General features: G+C 37.4%; 1 protein-coding gene and 1 long non-coding RNA gene across 2 annotated transcripts; one reads left to right on the top strand and one right to left on the bottom strand.

The window, feature by feature from the left end:
* Positions 1-86: 86 nt before the first annotated feature.
* On the bottom strand, positions 87-4,429 carry LOC114282264 (transcription factor bHLH143). The gene is made up of 4 exons (XM_028224915.2): positions 4,201-4,429; positions 2,671-3,245; positions 2,322-2,482; positions 87-2,223 (listed from the first exon to the last, which is right to left on the bottom strand). Exon 4 carries the CDS (start codon positions 2,203-2,205, stop codon positions 1,198-1,200), a length of 1,008 nt encoding a protein of 335 aa, XP_028080716.2. The 5' UTR covers positions 2,206-2,223; positions 2,322-2,482; positions 2,671-3,245; positions 4,201-4,429; the 3' UTR covers positions 87-1,197.
* Positions 4,430-7,342: 2,913 nt separating this feature from the next.
* Positions 7,343-9,582, top strand: LOC114282244 (uncharacterized). The gene is made up of 3 exons (XR_003636175.2): positions 7,343-7,482; positions 7,620-7,681; positions 9,529-9,582. It is a non-coding gene; the product is annotated as an uncharacterized LOC114282244 (long non-coding RNA).
* The last annotated feature ends 9,239 nt before the right edge of the window (positions 9,583-18,821 follow it).

Genomic DNA, 18,821 nt, shown 5'->3' with positions numbered 1-18,821 from the left:
AGTCTCATGGTTTACATAGTTTTTTTTTTTTTTTTTTTTTTGGGCCAATAAGAACACAAACATGCAATGCATGGAAAGGCCAACAATCAAACAAACAGCACCATTCAAAATAACATAAAGTAAATTACATTCAAATCCACTCTGGGAATATTTATTAGCACACAATACACAAAAACAACGGTAAAGTAGTTCCATAATGACTTGAGCATCATGCGCTCAAATCACTGAAACAGCCTCTCATATGATTTTATTCTTCTCAGATCTCATAGTAGTAGAGCCTCGAACACTGGAACTGCCCACTACCTCATAATAGCCATTAGAACACACAAAGGTCCATAATCATTCTACAAACACTCCCAACAAAATCACACAACCCCACTGTACAACCACCAAGTTCACATGGAAACAAAGCAACCTTTACGACAAGATTTGATCATGGATGGGCCTTCACGCTTTACCGATAGAGAGAGAAATGGTGAGAGTGAGGTATTAGATTCATTCTAGGTATAGCCCACATCATCAAGTATGAATCTATGCCACAATTTTTTTTCTGATAATTTTTCAGACTACTTTTTCGGGTACCAAATAACAAGAGCAGAAAATCAAGAAGCAGAGAGCGGTGGAGGGTGGAACCCAAATTACCGAAGGAGTCCAAAACAAATTACCCGAAAAATCACCAGAAAATAAAGCATGTGGACCAGATTCAATCTGGCATAACCCACTTCACACTAAATTTGAATCAACACCACATACTTCATTTTCTGATAACTTTTCGAGTATGGGTACCAAATGACAAAAGCATAAAATCAAGAAGAAACAAAGAGGGGTGGAGGGTGGGACCCAAAATTACCTAACGCGCATGCACTCAATCCATGGGGGGCTCTCAACAATTCCAGGAAAAAGGTTCCTCATTTTACAGCACAGCTCACACCACCAACATAACCATGCCTTCAAATCTGACTTTTCTTTGAAAACCCCACAAAAAAAGCTTTAAAAATAATCATTCTGGTCAACAATTATAACTCCCCCACATCATCTTCACCTCTCCAAGTAAAGTTCAAATCCATCATCCCATTAAGACTTTCCTTTATTGGTTCATCATATTCACTCCTCTAAAGAAAGAAAAAGAGCTTCACAAAAGCCTCACCAAAGCCACCACTATAGAGTTTTCAAATCCATGAATCATTTCACTTACTACTAGCTAACTCCTAAAGCTTTGGCTTCGACCTTCAAATACTTCAAGTAACTAATAGCTTCTTCGATGACTGACAACGGGTCTTTGCTCTTTACGCTCGGAATGAGGCATTCGAGAAATTTCACTGTTTCACGGATCTTATCCTTGCTTGACTGCTCGGTGCCTATAATGGAATCCAAATCCTCTCCTTGAGTCCTGCCTTCTGCATCATCTTCATACTCCGGTTTTGCTGAACTCACTGTGTCCATTAATGATGATTTCTTGTACCCACCATCAATCAATTTTTGCCTTTTCCTAACACCATCTGAACTAGCATCTTCGGCTGTTGTGTCCTCCACGTGTTCGCGTTTCTTATAACTCCCTCCTTTAATAGTGAATGGAGAACGATCTGTGCTTGTTACTTCATCTTCCTCACTATCACCACCATCATCATCTGAATAAAGCAAGGCATTGATTTCTTCTGTGTCTTCATGCATTTCGCTTCCCTCCCCAATTATTTGAATCTCATTGGATTTTTCTTGAATGGCGGGCTTGGTTGGAAAATTTTGCACCATTTTATCTGGCTGTCCTTTGCCACCCATATCACAAGCATCAAGAAATTTTGTTGGCGCAACAATACTGTTCTGGGCAGGAGGGCGAATTGGACTCAAAAACAATCTTGTCTGATTCCTGGACTGATCAAAGATGATGAACCTTCTCTGTGTAGGCCCAGATACAACATTTGGCTCCTTTTTGACATATGGGCTTGAAGTGTAAGGCAAGCAATCTAAGTGAGTAGGCAAACAGTGAAACAACCCATGAGCTGCATTCGTTTGGCCTTTCCCTGAACCATGTAATCCAGGAACTCTGAACCCTGGAAAAGCCACATCCGTAGAAACTGTACAATGGTTCATAGAAGACGGAAAAACATTTTGTTGCCCTTGCTGTAACAGCGTGCTGGTGCAATTCAATCGGGGCAATTGACGAGCAGAATGCTGCGGAAATAGCCAAGAGTCTTTGGGCTTAACCATCCAGCCAAAGCAAGTCAACTGAACACAAAAATAGAAATTATTATCCCTTAGAGATTTCCAAAAATGAAACAAAACTGTTCTAGCTGCAATTACTAGCAAGATATCGACATACATACCAGAATATAGATGTACTTATATCTGTAATATGCAATCACTTTCTGGAATGAGAAACGAAAAAGGAAAAACAGAAAAAAAAATTCCCAGCTCGATGTGAAGACGATGCAAACGGGGAATCGATCTACGTGACAGGTTTAAGCAAGTGACGGAAGTACTCGGCCTGGAAAAAGCAAGACAAACATGATATTATGAATACCTTCTCATTAATCATCATCTAGAGGAGTATGATCCACAAAAATATGAAAGAATCGATTGGTTCGTCCAACAAACAGTCATGCAAGGAATTAAAAACTACAAACTACAAAGAGCAATGAAATTACGAAAATTGACAGATCGTCTTCAACTTACCTGACAATCTTGCAAAGGTTGAAAGCATGCTATGACTCTAACTATAATAGTTGCTCTTCCTGCAATCCCACTCTCATGTTTTAATGCCCGAAATCTCGTTTGGCTCGCTGCTTGGCACACCATAACTTCTTTCTACCCTTGATTAAAGCTTGAAGTCTAAGGGAAAGATATAGCAGAAAATAGAGAAAAAATGGGACCACACTAGAGATATAAATCAATAGCAAGTTAGGAATGTGAAATGTTGTCAAATTGAAGAGAAACTAAAAAAGGGACTGCGAACTTGAAGTTGTTTAGCTGTTTTTTTTTTTTCTTCCTTTTTCTCAATCAGCTAATCCTACGGATATGAGAAGGGTTGAAACAAAAGTGATTGGATCCCATGGACTTGCAGAAATCAGTGACTGGAAGCAAAAATTAGGGTTCGGCGGAATGGATAGCGATTTATAAAATAACCCTACAATATAAGTTCAAGGAGATAGCTTTACGAAACACATCAATTGATTGACTCGACCACCGCATATTGTTCTACGAATGAAATCCCCAAAACTGCAAACCTCAGCACTATATATCCAAGTTATCTGCAAAAGCAGGAAACAAAAACATTGTGAGATCTATAATTAGTAATAACTTAGATCAATGATAAATAAAAACACTGAATTATTAAATTATTGACGGATCAAAACAACATTGGACTTCCAAAAGTTGTAAATGAATTTGGATTTTCACCCTCTTCTATAGACATCAAATTAAATGTACTTCAATCCTCATCTTGGTTAACCCTCTATAAAAACTCATCCAAGTCTCATACTACCTTGGTTTCTTGAGAACTAAAACAAAAGAGCAATTTAATAACCCCTTGATTATTAGCAATCAAACAGAAAAAGAAAAGGTGACCCATTAAATAATCAATTTTGACCTAGCAGAAGATGAAACTAGTAAGTATGATTGTGTACCACATTAGATAATCAAAAACCATAGTAAAAGCATTTCACAATTAAAGGAGAAGACAAAAATAAACCAAGGGAAATGCTAAATTTTGCTCATTAAAGAGAGAATCCAACATCTAACCAAAAGAGAAGCATAAGAATCACAATTTATGGACCTCGATAATGCTGAAAAGTTTCAAACACGGAAATTACAGCAATCACAAACAATGACGTAGCAGAATACAGTTAGAGATACCCAGAGCTTGGTTGGTTGGTGAGAAACCATAGGAAAAGGAAAGAAAAACAACAGAAAAATAAAAGGAAAATTAAAAGCTCATGTATGTATAATTGTGTATATTGCATACTAGCATATGGCTGAGTTTTTTTATTTTTATTTCAATTACCCTGTACGAGAAACTAAGCGAAATTCCCATAAATTTTCTGGGTAACCAAACAGAGACGCATCAAGATCAGAGAAGAAGCGAACTAAACATAAGAAAAAACAAAGGAAAAGAGAAAATCTATGGAAACCCATAACTTTCTGAAGCAAAAGGTCCAAAATCAAGAAAGAAAAAGAGAAGGAAATTAAAGATTCCAAGAAACTTACAGTGAGAGCTCAAGAAGGGCAGAGTTTGAAAAGATCTGATTGTTTGCTCAGAGATCCAAATAGAGAAATCGTTGACTCAGCAAATTGAATCTTAAAATACTGCAAAAAGATATTGAGTAATTAATGAGAGGGTAGAGAGAGAGAGAGAGAGAGAGAGAGAGAGAGATGCTGAGGAGGAGGATGGGGGAGGAGATTAACAGTTACACATACAACTTATAGTCAAAAAACAAGAAGTGATAGCACCAGGGAGCAATGCTAGCTACCATTATTATAGACTTTCCAAATTACGAAATTACCCTTTTCTTTTTTCATTTTTTTTTTCAAACACCTTTTCTTTAGTTTTAAAACAAACAATGTGCCTAATGAAGGGTTGGTTTGGAATGTCCTAAAAAAGTATATTTTTTGATTTATTAACTTATATGAATTGGGTTTGGATTGAGTTTGATGTGATGTGTTAGAGAAGTGATGTGATTTAAATAAGATGATGTGACTTAAGGCCAAGTTTGGGAAGACTAAATAAGTGCACTTTTTGACTTTTTATGAAATATGGGTTAGATTTGGATTGGGTTTGAAGTGATGTGTTAGAGAGCTAATGTGATTTAAATAAGATGATGTGACTTAAATAGGATAGTGACTTTTTGACTTTTTGACTTTTTAAATTTTTTGAAGGATGCCAAATTTGGCCTAAAATAGTGACTTTTTGACTTTTTGTATTATTTAGTAGATGTCAAATTTGACCTTAATAACACATATGTTTGTGCAGTGATTCTACATGAATCTTAATAATATCGAATTTTTATAAACATGTCACATAAAATAATAATTTAAATGTAGTACACAAAGATAAATGTAACATTTGGAACAAAAAAATTTTAAAAATGAAAAATAGAAAAAAAAAATACAAAATATTGAATTATCAATTTCAACTACAAAGTTGAAAAATAATTAAAAAAATATTTTCTGTCTCTATTTTCTCTCTTTTTCTTCTCAAACCTCTTTTTTGTCTTCTCAGGACTATTTTGAAAATATGATTAAGCTTTTAATTTATTTTAAGTCATATCCCCTCTCATATTTTTACATATTTTTAAAAAATATTTAAAAATTTAAAAATTAATTTTTAATCACGTTTTTAAAACAACTCTCAATCTCTCTGTCAACCTCGCTTTAACCACCCACCCCTAGCCCCTTCTCCTAAAATCATTACTGTGAGAGACAGTGTGAGTAAAGTGACTTGTAGAGAGAAATATACCAAAGGAGGAGATTGGAGATCTAGGATTTCGAGAAGGGATAAGGATTTGCATGTTATGAGGAAAGAGTTAGGGTGTTGCAGTAGTGGCATGTAAATTTTTTGTGACACTTTGATCCTTAAAATTTTTTATTTGTCATTTTGGTTTTAAAACACTAATAAAGAATACAAAACATAAAATTACATTGTTAATAAAAAAATGGGACCATAAGTTAAAGTTATAATTATTTTCATTAACGATTTAGTTGATCATTTGTAATTAGACTAATTTCACTTAAATTGAAACTTTTACGAACAAAATTTACTAAATTGAACTTGAAAGACCAAGATAAAACAAAATATATTCTTTAAGGACCATGAGTACATTTTACCCAATTTTGTTACAGGAAAGATATGTGCACAAAAATGATATACAAAAAAATTCAAAAAATATATTATATAGTCTAGATTTAACTCATGCACCGTAAAATCTACATTTAGAATGAATCTAAAACACACTAATTTTTCTTGAGATATTCTGGACATAAATTTTTTTTTTTTTGGTAATACTGGACATAAATTTTGTATACCTAGCATTGTTTATTTTGTTAGCAGCATTGGGCTAAGATAGACATATGCCATTATATCTAGTTCTGTACCTTTAGAAGGCAGCCAAAGCAGATGGCCCCCCCAATAGGACCCATGAGGGAATAGATTAGTGCATATGGAGGCCATGAGTGAATAATTGGAGAGCAATTGAGTGAAGGTCCATTTCATAATTAAGGTGTTTTCATTCAATTAATTTTGCACTCAAAAACATTGTCAAAGATTGTTGTATCCTAGTCCAAGGCATGTACAAGTAATTTACCAAATAATTTATGCAATATGGTCTACATCATGTTACTCTTAACAACAAAATGAATGGTTTGATATAAAACTTTTACTTGAATTTGGAGAGAACAATGAAATGTGGTTGATGAAGCTCATCCATACCATTATGAAGATTGTTGGATTCGATCTTATTTGGATGGTCTTGCATTAGCAAGAGCATGTGCTTATAAAGGTGCACAGACATGCTCAAAATAAGATCGAATTCCCTCCGACATGCTCAAAATCAAGATCGACTCCTCAAGATCGAATCCCCTCGAATTCTCAAGATCGAATCCCTTCCAAGGAAACTTTTGGCCCTGCCAATTGGGTGTATTCACAATTAGATATTTTTTTTTCGCCACAACGGAAAGAATCACAAGTAGATATTTACGTGGATATATTTACAAAGAAAAAAAGGGCTAGAACAAGTACTTTCTAAATGTTTTAAATATGGGATTTGATAGAAACCCCTCTAATCCCCCCCCCTACACACACGTGGCGGGTGGTGATTGGAGGAAAAAGGAAAAAAAAAATATATCTAACCAATGAGAGAGAGAGGGGGTCAAGGGGGTTGGGGGGAGGGGGTCCGGGCCTTTTTCCTTTAAATATATGGTCAACAAATTCTGAGGCAACACATAGATGGGGAATTTATTGGAATTTTTTTTTATTTGTATTTCAATTAATTCATAAGATATTATTATATTCTAATAAATTTTTAATTATTAGACAATTGATTTATATATGTGGTGTGACACATTTGTAAGCAGATTTTATAATTTTGTCCTTATTATTTATTATTTTAGTATTTTAATTTCGTTTAATTAGAGTTCAATTAGGAACTTTATTTTGGTTAGGAGCTTTATTAATTTGTTTTCTTTTTCCTTTTCTATCAGGATCTGGTTTCCTATTTTGAATTAGGATTAATGACCTGTAATATTAGGCTTTGCATTGTATTATTCAGTTTTGGAATAGTATTGAGTATTGAAGACTCTGACAGTTTATGTTAAGGGTGTGCCCCTCCCTCTTCTCCTCCTTTTCTTCTTTTTTATTCTCTTCCCCTATTGCACACTACATCAATATGTGTACATTTTTTTTGGACAAGTATATGTATGGGTATATTGTAGTGTTCATTTTTTTTCCTTTTTTTTTGCAGGAAAAAATGGTAATCTTTCTCAGAAGTTCTGGAGGTACTTATTATTAATTTCAGTTTCTTTTTTTGGGTTTTATTTTTTAAATAAAAAACCTAAGTTTGTAAGGTTTAGTTTATGTAGCCTCCTTCTCTTATCTTAATACTCTCTCTCTCTGTTAATTGTTTCTACATTAGCACGAAGGACGCAGGGCAGCAGCCATTCACCTTTAAAATTGGCCAAGGTTCTGTTAGTAAAGGTAAAGTTTATTACTGTAATCAATAATTTTCTATTTAAATGATATTCAGCTGGAAACCCTTTCCCCATTATCTAGTTCTATTTTGTATATATTTACCATATGGTAGAGGATATGACTTGATATGTGTTAATGATTCTGATTGTTTCTCATTATTGATTTTACTTGTGCTCTTAAGAAAAATGCTGGTTTACCTGATACAAAAGTATTCCTTGACTTGCATATTGCTTTTCTGTTTTTTTTTTCTTTTTGTTTTTTTTGGATGTATGGTTGTGGTTGTTGGATTATACCTTTTTTTTGGCTCCTCACAAGAGTTTATAGGTTTGTAACAATGCCAGACATTTTATCCTGAAACTCCCTCTCTCTTTCTCTCTGTTTTTCTAATATGACACTATATTGCTGGGATAAAAAAAATTGACATTTGATGCAATCTTATGCAGGGAAAGTATGTGAAGTATATTACAAACAAAGGGGAAACCATACTATAGTTATTTGACAAGATTTTTACTCATATGAGTTCTATCTTGCCTAGGAGTTAATTATTTTAATTTTATAGTATTGCTTTTGTTTCTTCTTTAATTTTGTGTTTTGGCCTATAAAGGTGGCTGCCAGCATGTGCTGTTGGTTGTGGGCTGATTTACTTTGTTCAAGACAGGTTTAATGAGTTTTAGAAGCCAAATACATACGTCTTGGCTTTTTGCTTGGGCTCAATAATTACTTGTTCTCCAAGTTCTTTTGGTGGCCATGTATGACTACGAAGCATGTACACGAACACAACATATACACATTGGCATGGCAATTTTCCACAACATGCAAGGCACGACACGTGTAGGACATATACAAAATATATAGTTTTATATATTTATTAGCTGTCATACGGATGAATGCTTCATTTAAAGACAATAAAAAAATGTAACATTAACATTAATTTCTAAAATTTGGAGGAATTATTAGACATAAATCTTCATTATTTTTAGTTTATCACAAGATTCTAAGCTATTTTGAAAGTGTTTCATCGGACACACCATATTTTTAGAAGAGTTTGTGCTCCTTAGGAGCATGATATTAGTTTGTTGGGAAGATGAATAGAGAAATCTTTTGCAACCTATGACACTGTGAAATTGATCAGAGCTCAAAGGTCTTCATTGTGACATTTGACTGCATTTTACCTTCTCAGCATTGTTGTGATGAGCAGGCATTCCTTTTTAATTTCTTTGTTTCATATTGGAAGAGATTTTTCAATGCGAATATTCTCCAACTTTTTCTAACTTGTATGAATTGCGATTTTTATTGGAAGACATCCTTACCTCAGTTGTATTAACAGAAAAGTGGCTCTGTTATTATCATCTTAGGCAGTAAAGTTTCTCAGTCTTCCATTTACTTTTACAATATATATGTAAAATATCACCCCTTTTTCGTTATATGAAGATAACAAATACATGCACCTTTGCTAATTTTTGTTCGACTCATTTTCAATATCCATCCTTCAAGTACTACTTTACTCAAAATTTTGGAAAAATTATCAAAAAATTTCTTTTCCCATAATCGAAACACTACACAGAGGTATGAAATACCTGCGCACATTAGTAGTAATGTGGTCCGATTTACCTTTAAAACCTGCTTACATATTAAGTTTGATCCTTTTTCTTGTATGACGTTGCATGGTACTGGTGAATCAGTTATAGGGACAATTAAATCTGTAATACAGAATTATATTCAAATCTAATGTTTTTAAGATGCCCTAGAGTTGGGCATTGCTTCTCTGAGGTGGCAATTGTTGTATCATATTAAGATGTGGCATAAATGGTTTTGTGGTTGTTAATTCATTTGGAGTATTTATTCTATCTCAGGATGGGATGAAGGCGTTCTGGGAATGCAAGTTGGAGAAGTTGCTCGGTTACGGGTAATGTTCTGACCTTTTGGTTTAGTTGTTGTGCCTCTTCTGAGAATCTTGGCCAGTTTTGGTTTTTTTTTTTTTTTTTTTTTTTTTTTTTCTGGTTGCTCTTTTGTTATTGTTGGTCTCTCACCAACCTTTGGTAGGGCTACAAAATGAATTGGGTTTTTATCGTATTATAGTTCAATTAGTGTAAATCAAAAAGCGTTATAACGCAGCGGATAAAATGTCAGAATCATACCTTTTAGCGAAGAACCTCGTGGGTAAATCACATACTTCCAGAATCTGATAAACCAACCCAGCAGTGGAGTGATATTACAGAATGAATATCACCCACACAAATCACAGTGCAAACGGTTTTGATCGTTGTTTTTGGGAGAGAGTCAGAATATGGGAAATTTATGTGTCTGAGACTTGATAGGAGGGTCTCAATTTATACATGTATATGGGAGAGAGGAAAAGCCTCCAGCCTTTATAGCTGGTTATTAATGTACCATTAATTTCTGCAATAAAAGCAGGAGCTACAAACCCCATTAATGCAGGAGTTACAAACCCCATTAATGCAGGATTACCGTTATAAATTCAAAGCATTAAAATGGTCATGCCACAGGGTGCCCATTTCTAACATCTCCCACTCACACATGAGTTGGCATGACACTGCCACATCTCTATCTCAATCTCCCCAAAAAATGAACAATCTCATACTAGCCAATGCACCGTGCGACCGCTAAGAACACCTGCATGTGGGAGTTCTATACTAGAAACTCAAAATGAGCCAGCATAGAGACATCAACCCAAAAAGAACAGAAATAGTGTCTCATATACCCCAGACCCATCTAATTACACTAGTCCAAAAAATATCTCTAATCCCTCAAAAAGAGCATGTTTGACCCTCTCAATTCTTGCAATATATTCACACTCAATCCGCTTCTTATACAGAGCGATGTGAGTTGCCGGCAGTGAATATACAACAGTGGTGTAATACTAGATGATCTTCCCTTTGCCTTTATGCCATTTAGTTTAGGATTGACCGCTTTCCCAGTGATATCCCTTAAGGCCGAATCATACATGACCGCAGGCAACATACCAAAGTAGCAGGACATCAACCCCTTACCTTATGACATAGTCAAAAGTCACAAAAGGGTACATAAATGAAAGTCATATCAATAATGACACGTAAGACTCACACGGTGAGGAAACAGGGATCCATTCTCTCACCTTATTACTCAGTCGCTAAGCACATTTAGTATGAATACATGTTATGGTGGAGTAACTCGTCCAAAAGAGTGACGTCATCCTCGATACACCGTACAGATATTAGTCTAGTCGCTTTCTAGCGCCTAACCCGAATTCTCTATTTGCTCGCCTTCCAGGCGCCAAATGAGATCTCGCATCTGGCTAATCATAACAGGCACAACATGAAAAGTGGGTACTAACATCCATGTTTGGTCCTTAACACGACCTCATCTTGGTTGTAACCAAGGCGACATACATAGTGGATTATTTAAGCCTCTCTTGGCTCCAAATAAAAATAAACCACTAGTCTCATCCTTGCTTGCTCCCAAGCGCCAAGGGCGATTGCTCGTGTGAGTGAGCCAATCTTGCCTGCTGACATCATCATCTGCTAATCATTATGACACAAACCATAATAGTGTCAACATCCCATCATCTCAAAATAAGTGATCGATTTAAAAAAAAAAAAATTGACCACAGCTTGCGCAATTCTAGATTCCAAACATAAGCCTTATCAACACCTCTTGCGATAAGTATATACAATGGAATCCACCATGTGCGCCTCACATGAAGTGATTTAAGGTCACTACCTCTTGCGCAATAACCTCGCTAAAGATATTTTGGTGACCAATTTGCATTCATTCTTGATGCGCCCAACTAGCACATTGAATCTTACAAGGAGCAAATTAATATACTACTAGTAAAGCATGCTGTCTACAGTCTAATGAGCAAGGTCAATGTCTAAACAACTCAGTTGACAATTTACCAAAGATAACACTTATCACGCCGAATACGCCCACAAAGCGTACTTTAGGTCCCACAACAAAAAAGATCAAGGAATATAGGTCATCTGTTTCTCCCAAAGACAATACGAGGATACACTCAATAGCTAAGGCTATGGCTTTTACCGATCCTTAAGTCAATGGGTTTGCAATTTTGCATCTAGAATCATTCTAGGATATTCCTTATGTAAGTCATCGAAGACAAACCGAGAATTTTCCCAAAGCAATCCCTAAGGATCATGCATCCGAGCATATAAATTACATCACCCATGTCCATCATATCTAAAATAGAGGACTGCCCACCCTAGGTGGCGACAACCTTATAAATTCCTGGCTCATAATGACTAAGGAAAAACTTCTTTTCTGGACCATTGATCATGCCTCAGTGGTCTTCATCGATCATCGTTGGCCTATCATGGCTTGACGAAATCTAAGAACTACTATTTGGATAACTGTTTTAGGCTGTAAAAGATTTATTGGAACTAGCAACCTTTTTGCACTCCTAAATTTTCACCATAAAAGCAGAAGGTAAATCCCTATGGATCTACTTATCCAATTCTCTAACGAGAAAGTTGGGTCACAATGTCCACAAATCAATGTTCCGAACTTATGTCAATCATAGCCTAAGTCAAAATAACCTCACTCCCCAGGAGGAAGTCTTCTCATGGTCTACACTTTTCTCAATGGTGCGACTTTTCGGTATCTAGCGAGCCTTATGCCTCAATAATGACTATCCAAATTACGTATAACTTTAGAACAGTTTTGCGTCATAACGGAAAGTCAACTAAATTATAGAAATGGTTAATCCTCAAAGACTTTGTCTTAAACTGCGCAACATTAATCCACTTTCTAAAAACAGGGGACTAGAGCCTTTGGCATTATCCTATGCTCTTTATCATCTTGCGGAGTAATCATGAATGTTTCCCTCTCAATCATCTAGTGATGACGTGGAAAATTTTCACATTCGCTACCACGCAGCCAAGAATGCAGAGTATTCTTCTCTAATGGAGTAATCCATTAGTAGGCCCATCGTCCCCACTGTCCCTAGGATATTGGAAATTTCTTTCCATTCTCAACTAGGCTACATAGAGCGCTATGCTTAGAATTCTCTATCTTATAGAGTTCTAAAAACTCTATTCACGTCACCTTTACTAATAAAACTTTATGTGACTTAGTTACACTACCACAAAGCTGCTTACCTATATGCACATGACCCGGAGGGTTTACATGACCGCATACAATAATGCGCCACACAACCCTTTGTGTTTACAAGACAACATACAATAATGCGCTATAGAACCCTAGGTCTTTACTTCGCAATCTTATGAGAAGTAAAATAAAGATAAGCTGCTTAACGGTTACAGATCGCCCATAGATGGCTCTCTGCTAACCCATTACTCAAAATGGAGTGTAAAATCTGATATGGAGGGCACTTAGTTAGGGATATAGGCAATAAACTAGTGCAATTCCCAATTGGGAAACATTTTGCGCCATTATCCACCTAACATTAACAATATTTAATTCCTTATCTCTACTACACCATTGTGTTGTTGAGTACTAGGAATAATCAATTTTCTAAGCATCCATCTCTGTTCACAGAGTTTTCTAAAATAACTCAAATAGATACTCGCCACTTGGTCAAAACTAAAGGCACGAAAACTATTATCTAATTGATCTCAACCTCATATGTGCAATGTCAAAAATCATCTTAGAACTTTTGACTTATGAGAGATCAAATAGTCTTGACTCAGATGCGTATCGTAATCTATAAATGTGCTGAGATTGAGGCTTAGCTATCATACCCATACACATATCTAGTCACAAATATCATAGTGGACTAAATGCGCCACAACAAATGACCTTCTACGGCTTTCCTACTTACTTGTGCGCACCCATTGTGAACAAAGTTACACATTCACATGAGAGCAGGATGTCATAAGCGAGTGTGCCCGAGAAGGCCTACTCAAACCATCGTGTCATCATCTCATTAATGTGATTAAGTATAATAAGCCACTGGTTCATGATCAATGTCATAAACTAATTCCAATCATCTTAATGTGTGAGTTCTTGAAGACAAGTTTTAAGGGTTTAGGCCCAACTAGGTAATGACTCACGACTAATAAATATTCACTAGATCATAAAAGGATGTCATGGAGATATCAAGTGCGCCTAAGTCACAAATTTAACTAGTAAGTGCTAATTCCCTGTACCTTTAAGTCAATTTTATTCTCCATACACTTTACTGCATCTAGTTGAAAGATGACGATACTCCTCTTGCCATATCTATTTCTCGCTTCATAGTTACTTGCAATTAATTCTACTATCCACAAGAAGGAGAGAATAAGCTATCAACTATGACAGCTCCTGAAGTAACTTAAGCGCGAATTAGGCTAAAGAGTCTAATTCAACACAATGCTCTCACGAGCTATGCGTCAAATTCTTAGAGTTATAACAGCCTTGTCGGCCTTGACCTTTTCATTATTTTGCTGCAACGTTTGCGCTTAGTGGTAAACGTTATTCAAAAATGTTAGCCTAGCTAAGGAATCATACAAAGAAGCCCATCCTCATGTCTCACACTCAAGTGTGGAAACAGTAAGTGTCCAGACTTAGACAAGTTGGCAATGCTAATAGATTTGGACGTTTACAGGGGCAACTCCTTATTCTCTTGTCTATGGGATGGAAGCCATTTTGCCAATTGAAATTGAAGTTTCATCGCTGCGAGTTATGGCTGAGTGTCAGATAGTAGAGGCGGACTGGCAACAGAGCAGATTTGAGGAGTTAATGCTATTTGATGAAAGGAGGCTAAAAGCATTGTGTCATGTTCAGGGCTACTAGCGCAGAATTGCTAGGGCTTTTAACAAGAAAGCTAAGTCCCGGAATCTCAAGGAGGGAGATATGGTGTTAAAAGACAACCGAGCTCCCATCCATGACCCTAGGGGCAAGTTTAGACCCAATTGGACTGGTCCTTACATCATCAAAGCTATGTGGTCAGGAGGGGTAGTTATTCTCATGGATTTAGATGTCTTGGAATTTTCACAGCCAATCAACATGGACAAGTTAAAGAAATACTATCCTTGAGAGACTCGCTAGGCTAAAAACTTAAAAGGGCGACCTAGACAAAAGTTAGAGCATGAAAAATTAGAAACAAAGAAAAACTGAGCTCGCAAGGTTGAAAACCCTAAATGGCGACTTTGGCAAAAGTTAGAACGCAAAAGGAGAAAGTTAATACTCGAGTGAACCTAAACTGAACTACGTAAGGCCTAATTCCCATCCTTGGGATACGTAGGCAACTTCATCCTGAAGTTCGGCCGTAACCATCTCCAACTCAACTATCCTGTCCGTGTGTCTGATCAGGTCATCTTTGTCCATTATCCGAGAGTTTGGTTGTGATCTTCATTCTGGGAAAAAGAGCAATAGTGGTATTTGATCAAGGGGTAGTTATAATCTTTTGATTCGGGGATGTATATCTTGAGGATCGATTTTGTGCATGTTAGGTGGTGATTATTTTCGAAAATGGTTTTGGAAACTTTTAATAAAAGTTGATTTTGTTCAAAATTTTACCTTTTACAACTTAGACCATTTTTGGACCAAAAGGAAAAATTTTAATGCTCACAACTTTAATTCCATTGATTTCAAACATAAAGTTCTCTAGCTCTCTGATACAAATTAAAGTTGCTTTTACATCCTAAAACTTGAAAAGAAAGGTCAAAGCAAAAAACTAGGGGCATAAGTGAGTCAGGTGCTCCTGCGTCCTCTGCTCGTGCTTGCGGAAGCTTTTAAAGCCAAAGTGGGCCTGGTTTATACTTCATCCTCTAGCCCAGCCAAGCACTTGCCAAAAAGGGCATGACTAAAACTAGGGACAGGGGCCAGAAGCTCTCTCGTCCTCCAAGCAGCAAGGTACCTAGCCAAGTGTAAAGCACAAATCAGGAATGAAGTCGAGTATTCTACCTCCTCCTCTGGGCGGCTGAACTGGAAGGAAAAGTAGAACACGCAGTGCGTAAGGTCAATCAATTGTATGCCAGGCTGTCGAGTCATGCTATAACTCATCTTAGTTAAGTTAAGCCAGAGGTAACACCAAGCTATGTCAGCTGTAGATTTACTGCACATCCAGTTACACCACTATCCCTCGTTGGGAAAATCCACTAGTTGTTGGTGAAAAAATAAGCTCGAGCAGAATACTTAGGACAAGAGTCCACCACCTTTAGCTTATCCATGAGCCATACTTGGGAATGGATGAAAAATAAGAGAGATTAAAGAATAGAGAGGTGTGCGTGGAGAGAAAAGTAAAGAAAGGGCCTTGAGAGAAAAATAGAGCATGAGTGTCGAGTGATATGAGAAACACATATGAGAAAGGGTAGGAAACAATACCTGAAGAAATAGTGGACTCCTCGCAAATCTGGTGTCTCTCACTGATGAAAAGCATCCAAGCCCATTAGGGTCTCAGCTAGAGCCAAACCGATGCAGCTTTTACCCTTGTTTAGACATTGGGCCATTTCGATCAACCGAATGCTGGTTTTTCCGTAACTAAGGGCAAAAAGGAAATGCGCAAGCATACATAAACAGAGGGCATGTTACAGAAAACCTCGCCAAAGAAGGTCTCCTCTATCGCCGGTGTCGAAAAATTGATGAATCAAGCTGGGTATGTCTAGCTCTCCGTTATGAGCCAAAGATCGAGCCTCGTGTAAAGTGAGCCCACACATCCGTCCCAAAGCATGGACGTGGCCAAAACGGGCTGAGGTATGATTTCCTCATCGCATCGGGTTCCCATCAATGCTAGAAATTCTTCAAGAGTTGGGCATATTTCCTGTGTTCCGAAGTGAAATACATATGTAGTTGGGTCCCAGCATCGAACTGCGACATGAAGGAATGGAAAACAAAGTGCAGTGTGGCTTAACGGAAAAAGTGCATTTATGCCGAAACCCTAGAAATTTTCCTTTTTTGTGCCATCTAAAGTGGCTATCTAATCCTTAAGCATCTCGGCAAGGAATATCTCTATTTGTGGAAGAAACAATAGCTAAAATGAGGCTCTGGATAAGAAATCACGAAAGCAGACCTTTTGTAGAAGATAGGGCTGTAAGTGGAGGCCAGCCATCAACTTTCTGGTGGTTCTTCACATTAGTGGCCGGCAAGCCACTAATGGTGACCAAGGCCACTAATTGTGGTCGACAACTCACCTTTGTAGCCAATGATCCCCCTTTTTGGCCTACCGTCCCCTTTTAGGTCTGGCAGTCTTGGTTTTTGTGCCGTGAGGTCTTGTTTTGAGTCTTTTGGTTTTTAGCAAGTGTATATATCTGTGTTTGAGTTGTTTTTGCTTTGCTTATCGAGTTGTATATTGTATTTTAGTTGTTGGTCAGCTCCTTACCCGATTATGAACATTGTTTCAGTCAAGCGTTCTTGTTGCAAACTCAATTCCATTTCTATTTGCATGGATGCAAAAAAAATAACACTTTTTTATAAAAACTGCGAGGTTTTATTCTGATCATGGTTTTTACAAAAGGGAGTACAAGTTTCAAAAGCAAAAGTAAAACCTATCTGAAGCTATACATGTGCTAAGCTACCAAACAAAAAGAAACTAAGCAAAAATACAAAAACTGATGCCAGTCATCTCAAGCTCGAGAGGTCCTCTTCGTCCTCTTCCTCGGAGGGGACTCGGGGGTGTTGTCTCCATCGGCACCGTTGTCAGTATTAGACTCTGAGCCAGAGCCGTTCTTAGCATCTTCGCTCCCTACCTCAAAACCAGCCTCGGCATCATCTCCGCTTCCGGATCCCGAATCAACATCATTGCCCTCGCTCTTAGATGACTCAGAATGTCGGGTCACTACCTCCTCGGAGTCGCTGGTCTCGGCATTATCGTCACTTAAAATGGGCTCTGAGGGAATGCTCTGGCCTCGAGTACCCTTATCCCTACCTCGACTATAGTGCACATCTCAGCTGCATGCTGGGGCCTGCCTACCTTTCTTCCCTGCCGTTGGAGGTGGTGTCGCTGGTGCCACTGCTGTTAGTATCCTCGGTACATATGTGATCTGGAAAATCAGTGTCGACATATTAGATACGGTTTATGTATGAAGAATGAGTGCAAAAGGTGTAAAGTGAGTATAAGGTATGAGTATAGTGTGCCAATGCAGCGTATCAGTGCAGTTTGGGGGAAGACTACAATGGGAATGCCAGTGCATCAGTGAGAATATGGTAGTGCGGTGCTGATGGCTTTTTGGCTTTTCGAAGGGTATTTTTGTGAATGTGAGCGTGCCAGCAAGGATCAATCAGTCCTTACAGAAATTGTGATTGCCAACCAATTATCAGACGATTGTGTTTTAGTTCTTTTCAGCCTCAATGAAGAGGACTTTTACTGGTGGCTTGATTTAGGAGAAGTTAATAGAAAATAACAGTAATATGAAGAACAATTGAAGTATTTCATAAAAATGAACACTTACAATGGTCCGAACTCAGCCTCAGAGAGGTTTACAACAGCAATCTACTTGAATCTACTTGAAGCTACTCCTATGAATCGAAGTGCAGTGCTGGTATTTAAAGTGCAGGTATTTAAAGAACAGGTATTTAAAGACTGGAAATGTAAATGACTGGAAAAGAAAATATATGAAGTAAATGACTGGTTTGTATGATCTGAGTCCGTCCTTTTTCCTGGGGGCTGCTCTGCTATTTATACTCGTCAGTGATGACCTTCGAACTGCACTTCGATCCGTCGAACTGCTCCTCCATGATCGCTGATCATGCTTCCTTAAAAGTAGCTCCATTACGCCATTACTGGCAGTTGAGCTTCCCTCTTGTACTGGATTTGAATATGAGTAACCGTTGAAGACACGTCATCTTGCATCCCGTTATTTGATCTAGTGTTACTCAGATCATATGAGGACCAATATTTATTGCCACGTGTACGATCAGGATTAAAGGCTTGAATAACCTTCCTTTATTACCCTTACTATGCCACGTGTCGAACTGTAACTGGCTTTTACAAAATATGTAGCCAACATTACCCCCCGTACTAATATACCCAATACTTGGTGATATTAGTGGATTGCAGTTTTCCCGTGCTTCTAGAACGTGTATGGAGTCCATATTCTGGAAACACAACCGTCATCCATTTGGAGATCATCTGCATTAACTCGTCGAACATCCCAATACCTTAGTATTCGAACAGGCTATGGCTGCATCAACTTCCCTTTCTATTGATCAAGCATATGAAGAGCCTTTGAGTGATGTTGTTCCCCCTCGAAAG

Source organism: Camellia sinensis, chromosome 12, assembly GCF_055761805.1.
Source record: "Camellia sinensis isolate YWXY chromosome 12, ASM5576180v1, whole genome shotgun sequence".
Classification (NCBI taxonomy): Eukaryota; Viridiplantae; Streptophyta; class Magnoliopsida; order Ericales; family Theaceae; genus Camellia; species Camellia sinensis.
The sequence above is the reverse complement of the archived record's forward strand: the minus strand, read 5'-3'. Positions and strand labels throughout refer to the sequence as shown.